Below are 13133 nucleotides of genomic sequence, written 5' to 3'. Positions count from 1 at the left end.
AGGAGTAACAGATTCTACATTTTGACTAAAGCAAACCTAATTTAAAATTATAGTTGCTGTCACTGCCAAGAATTAACAAATAAATACAGATTTAAAAATTTAAGTAGTTCTTCTGGCAGCAAAATGAACATCTACCACAGTAACTTCTCCAAGCAAAAAACTCAATTCAGAGCTTGAATCAATTTGTGCTTTGTTTCTATAAAAATCCAAATGTAGCATTACTTTCAGACATTTTTAGACAACTAGATTTGTAAATAAACAGTGAATTCCTTTCCATCACAGTTTATTTCTAGTTCATCCTATGCACATTATAGATAGAACTAAAAATTGCTTAGTTCTTTTTCTTCAGGACTTTTAACTGTGTGAATCAAGGTCCTTTTAAACAGTGAGTTATTATTATTCTTAAAGTAAACCACAAAAACAAACCCTACAATTTTAATTTTTAAATTAAATGATTAAAATTTCAGATGACAGAGCCAAAACCTGGTAACAGCTTTTTAGACTTCATATTAATAATCTAATTAAAAACACTAACCACTACCTGCCAAGAGATTGGAAAGAATCAGGTTTCTGTGAAGAGAAATAAACAAAAGAACACATGCAAAAATTCTACCCCCTCAACCACGTGATCTTCTCTCATATCTAAATTTGAAAAAAATTTATAAGTACATGATGATTTTAGACAATACAGACCTTCTAGAGCATTTCTAAAGGAAATTACAGTTTTTGGTCTTAGGGAGTAAGACTAAGATGGAAAGGGGTGTGAAAATAGTGAACTCTGTGGGGACAGTCTGTTCTTTCTACACACACGCACGCTGCTGTTCATCCAGTCAAGTGGTTACAGTTCAGTACAGGATTTTCAAGGCAACTAAGATGTCAAAACACAGGTATTTCCTCTTCCTAGAGTTAACAATTCTTTTAAAAGATCTACCCACAGAGAATTATTGTGTTTTTTTTTTTTTCTTCCAAAAGGGAACAATGACTAAATGGGGGAAGGGGAGAGTTTCCAGCCCCAAGTTCTTATACACAACAAGAGGCCTATAAGCTAGGTGTAGACTGCCCGGTGAAATAGAATTATTGGTACCATCTGAGGTAGGTGCTACCCTAGATGGTTCAAAACACAATCCAGTAAAACAATACATGTTTTTATGCCTCAAACAGCTAAAAAGCATTTATTACTGTTCTAACACCATGGTTAATAAACTCCTAAGACAACAGACTTCTAGGATGTTGTACCTTAGTGGCATCTCTGAATCATTACTAGCAACAGAATGCCAAATTCAAAATTGCTATGAAAGTAAAATCAGCATTAGAAAAACTCAACCTTACTGTAAACTGGGGGAGCACTTAGTGTTAAATACTAAGACCAAATGTATGAAGGCAGGATCTTTACTTGGGAAGACAAAGTGGAGGGAATAGATGCGCCCAATTGAGACCAATCAAAAGAGAGAACAGAGGATGAAAAATGTCTTTAAAAAAAAAATAGAGGAGGAAGAAAGAATATGGAGGCGAGCCAGGCAGCAAAAAATAATTACTGGAGAGAATGAAAAATCTTTAAAATGAGGCATGTGCACATGGCTCGCTTTTCTGTCCTCCGTGTTCCTAATGATTTACAATGTAAGTGGCACAGAAGTCACGCTAGCAGGCAAGAATGAGCTTTCTGATGGAGAGAGATGGAGGACTAGGGGCTAATGAAGTGCTTTGTTTTCTTGGTTTTGCTTTTAATTCATACCTGAAAGCCTTGAATCCTTGCTAAATATTCCAGCTGTTTTGAAGGTTGTACTGGAGAACAAGGGGGAGTAGGAGAACTTCCTTTTAAACCTATGGCTTCAGCTGTAGAAGATGTTCCGTTCATGAGGAGTTCCCTGGCAATTGTAGCTGAACTACTCGATGTGGGAGATATACTGAAGAAAGAGCTCGAGGGTTGGTTCATATCTTTGGGTGACAAATAGCCTAGAGTCGTGCCAGAGATTACTTTGTGGCGGCTGGCTTCCATCTCTTGATAAACATCAGGAGACAAATGAAGAATTCCTTTTGGAGCTATAAGTAAAATAAAGGAACATTGTTATTACACTTAAAATAAGTGAAACAGAAACATGTTAGAGCATTAGTGACTCAAGGATTTCACGTGAAACAAGGCAATGAAAAACACTGTTAAGCACCCGTCTTCCCCATACTTGCAAAGGCAACTGCAGTCTCCTCTTTCGAGGCAAAAAATGTACGTTTCAATATTCCTAAAAATCATTGGCTTAAAAAAATCACAAAAGGGACTTCAAGGGAAAGCGTACATGGTGGAGAAGCTATGGAGGAACACGGGGAGGAATGTGTAGAAGTGCCCTGGGGGTAAGGTTAGGAGTGTGTAGGGTCTTCAGCCTGCAATTTAATATTTTATGATCTCATAAAAGAGACAGTAAATCCCTAACAGATGCGGCAGTTGAGACACAGAGGTAAAATGACGGCTGGGTCAGTCCAAATGATCTGCGCAAAAAACTCATACATCCAATGGCCTGCTGGTATTCGTCTCCCCACAAAGATGTCCCACTGTCAACTCTACCTAATGAACATGTTAAAAACTGACAGAGCATCTTCTTCCCCCAAACTGTCTCCTGTCTGGAGACATGATGTCTCCTCAACGTGATAGGGCTGCCCTGGCAGCTCAGTAGTAAAGAATTCGCCTGCTAATGCAGGCGATGTGGGTTTGTTCCCTGGGTCAGGAAGACTCCCTGGAGAAAGAAATGGCAGCTCACTCCAGTATTCTTGCCTGGGAAAGCCCAACAACAGAGAAGCCTGGTGGGCTGCAGTCCATGGGGTCACAAAAGAGCTGGACACGACCTAGTGACTAAACAACAACATGATACCACCATCCACCTGCTCAGCTGCCCAACCTAGACTCCTGGCAACCAGCTTTGACCCACTCACAAACAAGTAGCCACCACGTGCAGTCTAGAATGTGCCCTGTCAGCTTATCAATTGTATTTGGTCAAGTCAGGCCATATGCAGATTCTAACATCAAGAGGAGTGAGCTTGGGGCTGTGGCATCAGTTGGCAGAGTTGTAAACATATTTCCCTTGACTTCCATTTGTCTGAGAGATATTTCAAACCACATTTCACAGGCTGTTCTAACATCTTTGGATCAGATATTAACGACTCTCACATCATGACACTATCTTCTAAAATGACAGAACTACCGTATGACCCAGCAATCCCACTGCTGGGCATACACACCGAGGAAACCAGAATGGAAAGAGACACATGTACCCCAATGTTCATTGCAGCACTGTTTATAATAGCCAGGACATGGAAACAACCTAGATGTCCATCAGCAGATGAATGGATAAGAAAGCTGTGGTACATATACACAATGGAGTACTACTCAGCCATTAAAAAGAATTCATTTGAATCAGTTCTGATGAGATGGGTGAAACTGGAGCCAATTATACAGAGTGAAGTAAGCCAGAAAGAAAAACACCAATACAGTATACTAACACATATATATGGAATTTAGGAAGATGGCAATGACGACCCTGTATGTAAGACAGGAAAAAAGACACAGATGTGTATACCAGACTTTTGGACTCAGAGGGAGAGGGAGAGGGTGGGATGATTTGGGAGAATGGGAATTCTAACATGTATACTGTCATGTAAGAATTGAATCGCCAGTCCATGTCTGACGTAGGGTGCAGCTTGCTTGGGGCTGGTGCATGGGGATGACCCAGAGAGATGTTGTGGGGAGGGAAGTGGGAGGGGGGTTCATGTTTGGGAACGCATGTAAGAATTAAAGATTTTAAAATTTAAAAAAAATAAAAAATTAAAAAAAAATTAAAAAAAAAAAAAAATAAAATGACTGATCAATCACCAGTTTTGGAGAATGTGCCCTGAGAAAGAAAACTCTGACCCTTGGTCCCGCCTCTCCCTTTCCCACCCTCAGTGTTTCCGACAGGGCTATTGCAACCATCACTAAAAGCGTCACACTGCTGCTCTCCCCACTGTCCATTCCCCAAAATGGGTCTGTACCACAATCCCCAAATATAAGGGTTCCATGATAAATACATGGGGGAAATATGCAAATTATCACACACAAACATCCCTTTGGGAGGATTAAAAATGCACGTTAGCAAAGTAAAAACTCCGAGAAATCCAGAAGAACAGAAATCCATTTAACTTGGTTTAAGCCAGGATTTCCCAAATTCGTACTATATCCAGGCTTCCCATGTAACATTAATAACATCTTAACACCCTAGGAAATGCTAAGGCTAGACATTCTCTCACTTCAAAGTCTTTATTGGCTCTCCATCACTTACACATCAAATCAGAATACCTCAGGATGACAAATGAGGCCCTCAGTGCCCCGGCTCCTCCTCTCCTCCCCATCCTACTAAAATCTTCATGGAGACCCCATGCTCCACTCATGCAGACATAGTCACACGTCTCCCCATACTCTGGCTTGTTTGATCTCATCACAGCTTTCTTTCTATTGTTCAGTCTCTCTTTCTCTCTCTCACACACCCCCCCCCACCCCCCGCCCCCCACATACCAGTTAGCCTCCTACTGTTAGGTTTTAGGCACCATGCTAACCAATAGTCCTGATCTCCAGTCACCCTCAGTCTCTCAGGAGAGGAAAACGAAAGGGATGAATATCATGGTGTGGCAGGTGCCTCTGCAGAGACGGGTTGGGGAGCAGTGGGAATGAGAAGGGAGAAGCACTGGGAGCTCAGGAAAGGCTTCCTACAATGGTACTGACAGCACAGCCCAAGAGATGAGGAGAACTGGGCCCAGGAGGGAGGGCACTGAAGGCAGGGAGAGGCATGAACAGACGCAGGGGTTAGCAGACCCGGCAACCTCTGCCCTGGAGCGAGAAGCGGGAGATGGGTACTGCAACAAGGAGAAGTGGAGGGCTGGGAGGGGCCAAGCTCCAGGGAACTCCATCCTGGGGGCGTTATAACATAAAGTGAGTGAATGAAAGTTGCCAGTCGTGTCCGACTCTTTGTGATCCCGTGGACTATACAGTCCATGGAATTCTCCAGGCCGGAATACTGGAGTGGGTAGCCATTCCCTTCTCTAAGGGATCTTCCCAACTCAGGGATGGAACCCAGGTCTCCGGCACTGCAGGCAGATTCTTTACCAGCTGAGCCATAAGGGAAGCCCAAAACATAGAGGGGCTGCCTTAAAAACTAATTTATATATGGCACTCCCCTGACATTCCTGTGCTTAGGACTCTGCACTTCCACTGCAGGGGGCACAGGTTTGAAGCCGGTTGGGGAACTAAGGTTCTGCACGCTGCATGGCATGGCCAAATGAATAAATACACAAATAAATTACACAGCATAAAATATCATCCTATTTTATAGATTTAAAGGACTTCCCTGTAGCTCAAATGGTAAAAAATCTGCCTGTAAGGAGACCTGGGTTCGATCCCTGGGTTGGGAAGATCCTCTGGAGAAAGGAATGGCAATCCAGTCAGCATTCTTGCCTGGAGAATCCCATGGACAGAGAAGCCTGGCAGGCTACAGTCCATGGGGTCACAAAAAGTTGGACACAACTGAGCAACTAACACACACATGTTTTACAGATTTAATTTGTACCTTTGTGTTTGTTAGCTTTACATTCAGGAAAATTTTTAACAAAAAATTTTAAAAAGAAAACATATGCTTTGGGGAAAAATTACAGATAAATCTCACTAGCCAGAGTAAACTACTTTTAACATTTTGCTTTAAAAATATACTTTTAGTCTTTTTTCCTATATACTTTTTGTTAATTGAAAAAACAAGTTAAAAGACAGAAATACAGCATGATCCTTTGGTTATTTATAAAACTATGTACTTTCACTAATAACTTTAAGCTTAAAATTTCATTGTATCAGTTGTTTCTTCAAATAATTTTGTATTGCTGGACATCTAATTTATTTCTTTTTTTAAAAAAAACAACACAGGGAAACATATTTTTTTCAATTATATCCTTATTCACATGAAAATTGATTTCCTTAACTCAGAAGCAGAACTGCTAGTTAAAGAATATGAATTTTATTTTTTGTACACTAATAAATTGCTCTAAATTGGTACAAATGCTAGTAGTTGTGCCAATTTCATACCTCCATACAAATATGTGAAAGTTTCTCCTTCTTATTTCAGTAGTAGATATCATTATTAAAAAACCTTTGCCACTGCTCTCTGTTAGTATAGATAAGTGGCAAAGATTTTTTAAAATAATAATATCTAATACAAAAATAGGGGGAAAAAGGTACTTTTAGCTTCACCCCCTGATATCTGGGGAGGTGAGAGAGGTTGGAGATTTGAGGGTTTCCCTGGTGGCTCAGACGGTAAGGATTCATCTGTCATGCAGGAGACTCAGGTTCAATCCCTGGGTTCAGAAGATTCCCTGGAGAAGGGAATGGCAACTCACTCCAGTATTCTTGCCTGGAGAATTCCACGGACAGAGGAGCCTGGCAGGCTATAGTCTATGGGGTCGCAAAGAGCTGGACACGACTGAGCGACTTCGCTTTCACTTTCATGTGTGGCCAATAGTTTAATCATCAATCATGCCTACGTAATGGAACTGCCCCAAGCCCCCGTAAACGAGGAGGTTTGAAAAGCATCTGAGTTTGAGTTTTATCTCCCAACTTTACTGGGATAGATGCTTCTATGCTCCAGCTCCTTCTGAACCCCACCCTGTGTACCTACCTCTTCCTCTGGCCTTCATTTTCAATCTTTTGTAATAAATCCATGATAGTATCTTCCTGAGTTGTGTGAGCTGTTCTAGCAAGTCATCAAACTTGAGAAGGGGGTTGTGGGAACCACCTGAATTTACACCATTTCGGTCAGGAGTACAGATGGGAATATGCGGCTTGTGATTGGCAAAGCGGGGCATCTTGTGAGCCTGAGCCCTTAATCTGTGGGGGCTGCACTGATTCCAGGGAGCAAAGGAACCAAACTGTAGGACACCCTGTTAGCGTCCAGAAAGTTGGAGAATTGGTTGCTATGGAGGAAAAGAATCCCTACACAGTTAGTGTCAGAAACACAGTAAAAACAGCCATATGTCAACTCTGATCAAACTAGACATGTGCAGTTTTATGTTCAATTTTATCTCAACAAAGCAAAAACATTTGCCAATTTGGTAAGTGGGATGACATATTACTTTTTCACTAGGTGTACCAACACCAGACACAATTCTTATTTAAAGAATAACAATGTATGACTCTAAATTCTACACTTAATTTAAGAAATCAAGAAGCTAAGAGCATTATTTGAGCAATGTTATTATATAGCAGTAATGGGCTTGCCAACAGCAATATTATCAAGCAACAAAAATGCTCTCCCAGCACTCTGGAGAGGGATTACATCACAGCAGAAGAACTCATGTGCAGTACAGGCTCCCTTATTCCACTGTAAAGCCCGAATTGACTTTATGAATAAAGAAGATTCCTTTCTATGGAGATCAACTAATATAACAGTATCACTGAGAGAGAGTAAAGATACATGTAGATGTCTGCAGCCAACTACCGAATGATTTTCAACGTGAATATTAGTAACTGTTTGGATCAGTCACAATTCATTTAGGTTCTTTCCGTTGTAAATTTAAGTTACTTTTCAGTGGGGTAAAGACCTAAAACAAGAATCAACGAGTAATTTAAGGACTTCTCTGGTGGTTCAGTGGTTAAGAATGAAGGGCACACAGGTTTGATCTCTGGTCTGGAAAGACCCCACACGCTATGGGGCAACTAAGCCTGCGCACCACAACTACTGAACGCCTGAGCACCTAGAGCCATGCTCTACGACGAGAGAAGCCACTGCAATGAGAAGCCCGGGCACCGCAACTAGAGAGCAGCCCCGACTCACTCAACTAGAAAAAATGTGCAGCAGTGAAGACTCAGCCGAGCTAAAAATAAATAAAAACAATAGAGAGAGTAATTTAAAGTGTACATATTTAGGGACTTTCTACTGTCTCCTGAAAAACCACCCATCTCAATTTATACTGCTATTAGCAATGTGTGACTAAACCTTTCTTACACATCTGTCAAAACAGGCTTTAGTTATTCTAAATAATTACTATCACTCTACAACATTTTGTTGTTCTATTAATTTACATTTTTTTGATTCAGTTCAGTTCAGTTCAGTCGCTCAGTCGTGTCCGACTCTTTGCGACCCCATGAATTGCAGCACGCCAGGCCTCCCTGTCCATCACCAACTCCCAGAGTTCACTCAGACTCATGTCCATCGAGTCGTGATGCCATCCAGCCATCTCATCCTCTGTCGACCCCTTCTCCTCCTGCCCCCAATCCCTCCCAGCATCAGAGTCTTTTCCAATGAGTCAACTCTTCGCATGAGGTCGCCAAAGTACTGGAGTTTCAGCTTTAGCATCATTCCTTCCAAAGAAATCCCAGGGCTGATCTCCTTCAGAATGGACTGGCTGGATCTCCTTGCAGTCCAAGGGACTCTCAAGTCTTCTCCAACACCACAGTTCAAAAGCATCAATTCTTCGGCACTTAGCCTTCTTCACAGTCCAACTCTCACATCCATACATGACCACAGGAAAAACCATAGCCTTGACTAGAAGGACCTTAGTTGGCAAAGTAATGTTTCTGCTTTTGAATATGCTATCTAGGTTGGTCATAACTTTTCTTCCAAGGAGTAAGCGTCTTTTAATTCATGGCTGCAGTCACCATCTGCAGTGATTATGGAGCCCAGAAAAATAAAGTCTGACACTGTTTCCACTGTTTCCCCGTCTATTTCCCATGAAGTGATGGGACCAGATGCCATGATCTTCGTTTTCTGAATGTTGAGCTTTAAGCCAACTTTTTCACTCTCCTCCTTTACTTTCATCAAGAGGCTTTTTAGTTCCTCTTCACTTTCTGCCATAAGGGTGGTGTCATCTGCATATCTGAGGTTATTGATATTTCTCCCGGCAATCTTGATTCCAGCTTGTGTTTCTTCCAGTCCAGCGTTTCTCATGATGTACTCTGCATATCACAGATAAACATTCTCTCATGTGACCCCCTTAGGCCCATGCCTTCTTTCTTGTTGGCTCTGACCTCAGTTTTGCTCATGGACTTGGCAAGTATTCCCCTGCTCAGCCTTGTAATGTCTGTTCTTTTCACCCTCTATTTGAAGATGTTCTGAATCGTTCTTCCATCGTCTACCTTTTGTCCCTGATGTGGCCTTTAATATTCCCATCTTAGCACTGTCAATCTGTAACCACTGTACACAGCTGCACTGCAGAGACAACACTGGCACTATTCTAGCACTTTACATGCATTATCTCATTTAATCCCCACAACCACCAAATGAAACGGATTTTTATTTCTCTAGATTATAGATGAAAAACCTGAAGCAGAGAAAAGTCAGGAAACACAGCTAAGGATATGGATAACGTTTAGCAATGGTAGACTTTAACTCCAGGTGGTCTATCACCAGAGTCTGGACACATTACATTAAATGACTTCCTAAAAGAACAAGCAGAGGGAAAAAAGTGAAATGTCCAGCCAGTTCTAAACACCCAGGTTTAACCCAGGAAGTGAACTCCACATGTGAAGTTTACCCAGACTGGCTCCACAGTTGATCCATGCCACCATGGCTGTTCTTAGATGTTCTAGAGATGGCCTCACCAAAATCTGCCCTAAATTATATGACGTCACACAGGATTTTGAAAGCCCCAACGTGCCAGGGACACTGACATCCTACAAATGAGGAATGCCAGGCCATGGTGCCCTTTCTACTTGTTTTCCCCACTAGGTTTATGCTTTTCTCAAATAGGTGTGAAAACCCTCTAGCGTACAAAGCCTCCCACAGCGTTTTCCCAGTGCTCCAGTTCTTACAGGAAGAGCTGAAGAGGACATTCTGAATTGAGATTTCTTAAAAGGTCTTATCGTATGTATAGATCAGCAAACTTAGCAGAACCTTGCCTTTTGATGTTCACTAACATTGTAACTCTCTGAGAGGCTGAAGAACATAGATGAGTAGTAACTGGTACTAGGGGTATCAGAACAACAGGGCAAACCAAAGGAGTAAGAAAGATAACGTCACTTCACTGGTACAAGAGGTTAATGTTAGTCTATAAAAATGAGTTTCTCTGCACGTCCACAGAATGAATGCATTGTGTGTGCTTCATCACTAAGTCACATCCGACTTTTTGTGACCCCGTGGAATGTAGCCTGCCAGGTTCCTCTGTCCGTGGGATTTCCCAGGTAAGAATAATGGAGTGGGTTGCCATTTCCTTCTCCAGGGGATCTCCCTGACCCAGGGATTGAACAAGCGTCTCCTGCATTGGCAGGCAGGTTCTTTACCACGGAGCAATGGAATGAGTGCCTAGCTATTGCTTAATAAAATGAACTTGTCACTTTTTATACCAAAGCTTCAAAAGAAAAATCTTACTGTATGTTTCCATAAATCAGCTTGAATCTTGCCACAATATGGCTGGACTAAATGTTTTATTTATAAATACTCAAGTACCCAAAAATATTCATCTGCTTTTGTCTCAGTGAGATTTTTCACAGCAAAAAATTTTAATTCACATAAACGTAAAACACTTTTGTAAATGCAAGAAAGAGCAGAAACAGTGATGACAGGTTCTTCTGATTGAGATTTACGACATGTGGGTAGATGCATGACTGTTTCAATGTAGATACTATCAAGGATGACTCACCAAATGTTAAAAAGAAAGTCAATTGTTTGTATACGGTTTGAAAGCTGAGGGCTTAGAATTATACTCCTCCTCTGATCAGATAGAACATTTTGTTTAGTACTGATACTATCTCAGAAGACAGAGTCCTGCTTCCTAATAGGCATCAATTATCTTAAACCACAACCTAGTTTTGGGGTTTGCCAATTTAGAACTGGATATCTGAAAGTTACTTGGTTGTTACTGGAAACAATAGATTCTTAATGAGGAGTTTCGTTTTAACCTTTTCTTGTCCGAAGTTTCAAGTGGCAGCCAGGCATATATAGACACATCCTGTGACTGGTCTTCCTGATGGTGAAAGTTAAATCCACCTCTCACAGCATTTGCTGTAAAGTCCGCCTCTCCTGGCATTTGCTGCTCAGTGCATTTCCCTAGTGTGTCGATGGTGCCAAAATTCATCATCATTCTAATGTTGAATAAATCTTATTTTTAAGGTATCAAAAAAATTATCATTAAAAAATTCTTAAAACTTGGAAAAATAAACTGCTGGTTCAAAACAGGAAATATACAAAAAGGATGAGCAGGAACAGCAAGATTTATCAGTTTGACAGTGATTTTAAAAATCATTTATATGAAAACTCACAAAAATCCAAGTAAGGTCTGTAGAATGGGTCACTGTATTGTTCCTGTGTCAATTTCCTCATTTTGATAAAGTGTTATGATTTTGTAAGATGTCACCACAGGGAGAAGCTGGGTGATGGGTACACACTGTACCATTTTTACAACTTTAAGACATTTTAAAAACCCAACTACATAAAGCACTGTTAGGCTGCTCTGAGCATTTGCAGGATAGAGGTCCTAGAGTGAGGCTGTGCGGAGACCTCAAGGTGGAGAGAACCTTGACAGCTCCAGCTTTGGGCCACTGCCTTGCCTAACGTGCAGCCCTGGCTCCATGGGCTCTGGCTGCTTGACCTCTGGTTCCATGATAATAAGGAAGAACATGATGGGAGCGTGGGCCTCATGGTTAGCCTTCTGTCCTTTACCAGGGAAGCACCCATGCCACCAAAGGACAAGTGGGGAGCCTAGGCGCTGAACCTCACCAAGGCGTCCTTGGTGGTTCACTGTAAAGAATCAGGCAGTAATGCAGGAGACCCAGGTTCGATTCCTGGATCAGGAAGATCCCCTGGAGAAGAGAATGGCCACCCATTCCAGTATTCTTGGCTGGAGAATTCCATGGACAGATCCATGGTCAATCTGGGGGCTTTCCTGGTGGCCCAGATAGTAAAGAATCTGCCTATAATGAAGGAGACCTGGGTTCAATCCCTGGGTTGGGAAGATCCCCTGGAGAAGAAAATGGCAACCCACACCAGTACTTTTGCCTGGAGAATCCCACGGACGGAGGAGCATGGGGTCACAAACAATCGGATACTGAGCGACTAACACACACGCACTGACATTAGCTGTAATGAGGCTCCCCTGGACCCTGTGGTAGTGCTGGACACACCTAGAAGAGAGCTGGGACTTTGATACTGCTTCTTGATATCAATCCAGACCACAGGGAGACTGGACTTCTACTCCCACCCAGCAATAATGAGTAGTGTCATAAGAGAACGAGTGGGGAGTCAGGACATTAATCACCACCTAGAGGTAAAGAGCTTATCCTCTCTGTGATATCAGTGAAGATTATGTAAGAACTAGAATTCCTACTCCACCCAGCAATAACAAGGAATCTACCACCTTGGGCATCAATGGAGGCAGAATGGGGAAACTGAAGTAGAATTCTGAAAGGTGATCAAGTAACCCACAAGGAGTGAGAAAAGGAAAGCAAAAGAATAGAAAAAGTAAATAAGATGGCAGACTTAAGTCTTGAACATATAATTACATTAAATGTAAATGATCTAAATATATCAATTAACAGGAAACTAGCAAAGTAGATTAAAAACATGACCCAACTACATGCTGCCTAAAAGAAATTCACTCCAAATATACTGATATAGGCAAGCTAAGAGTAAAGGATGAGGAAATAAGATGTATATCTTATAAATATTAATCAAAAGAAAGCAGGACATTCTATTTCTAAATAATGACATATGGAGGTCTATGGACCCACCCCAATAAACAACCATAAGTTATGAATATTAATTTTAAAATACTTTTAAGTCTCTGGAAATTATTCTAAGGGTATATAACAAATAAAACATCCTCCCATGTAATAAAAAATTTGGCTGGACTTTGTCCCCAGTTCCTGGGAGACAGCTTCTAAGTCCTTAGAATTCTACGAGTGACAGAAGTGTCTTCTTTTATTAATGGTGCACCCCTCGGACATGTCAGAATTTATGCCAACAAGATGACTCAGAAAGGGGGATGGCTATGTCAGAAAGACCATCCATATGTTTAGAGGGTTGGAGCTTTGAGTCACACGGCATCAACTGAACCTCTGAGGAAAGAGGAAGATTGGAGATTGCTATCAACTTCATGACCAATGATTCAATCAGTTACACCTGTGATATTAAATGCCCACA

The 13133-nt window shown here is 41.5% G+C and overlaps 1 protein-coding gene across 15 annotated transcripts in view; it reads right to left on the bottom strand.

Moving 5' to 3' along the window:
- The window catches only part of STAU2 (staufen double-stranded RNA binding protein 2), a 313509-nt gene that overhangs the window by 142565 nt on the left and 157811 nt on the right, over positions 1-13133 (bottom strand). For all 15 annotated transcript variants that reach the window (XM_018058416.1, XM_018058411.1, XM_018058409.1 and 12 more), the window contains one exon: positions 1733-2040. In XM_018058416.1, the coding sequence (XP_017913905.1) occupies positions 1733-2040 (308 nt within the window). The remainder of the gene's footprint in view (positions 1-1732; positions 2041-13133) is intronic.

The sequence above is a fragment of the Capra hircus genome, chromosome 14, assembly GCF_001704415.2.
Source record: "Capra hircus breed San Clemente chromosome 14, ASM170441v1, whole genome shotgun sequence".
Classification (NCBI taxonomy): Eukaryota; Metazoa; Chordata; class Mammalia; order Artiodactyla; family Bovidae; genus Capra; species Capra hircus.
This window is presented reverse-complemented; position numbering and strand designations above follow the sequence as displayed.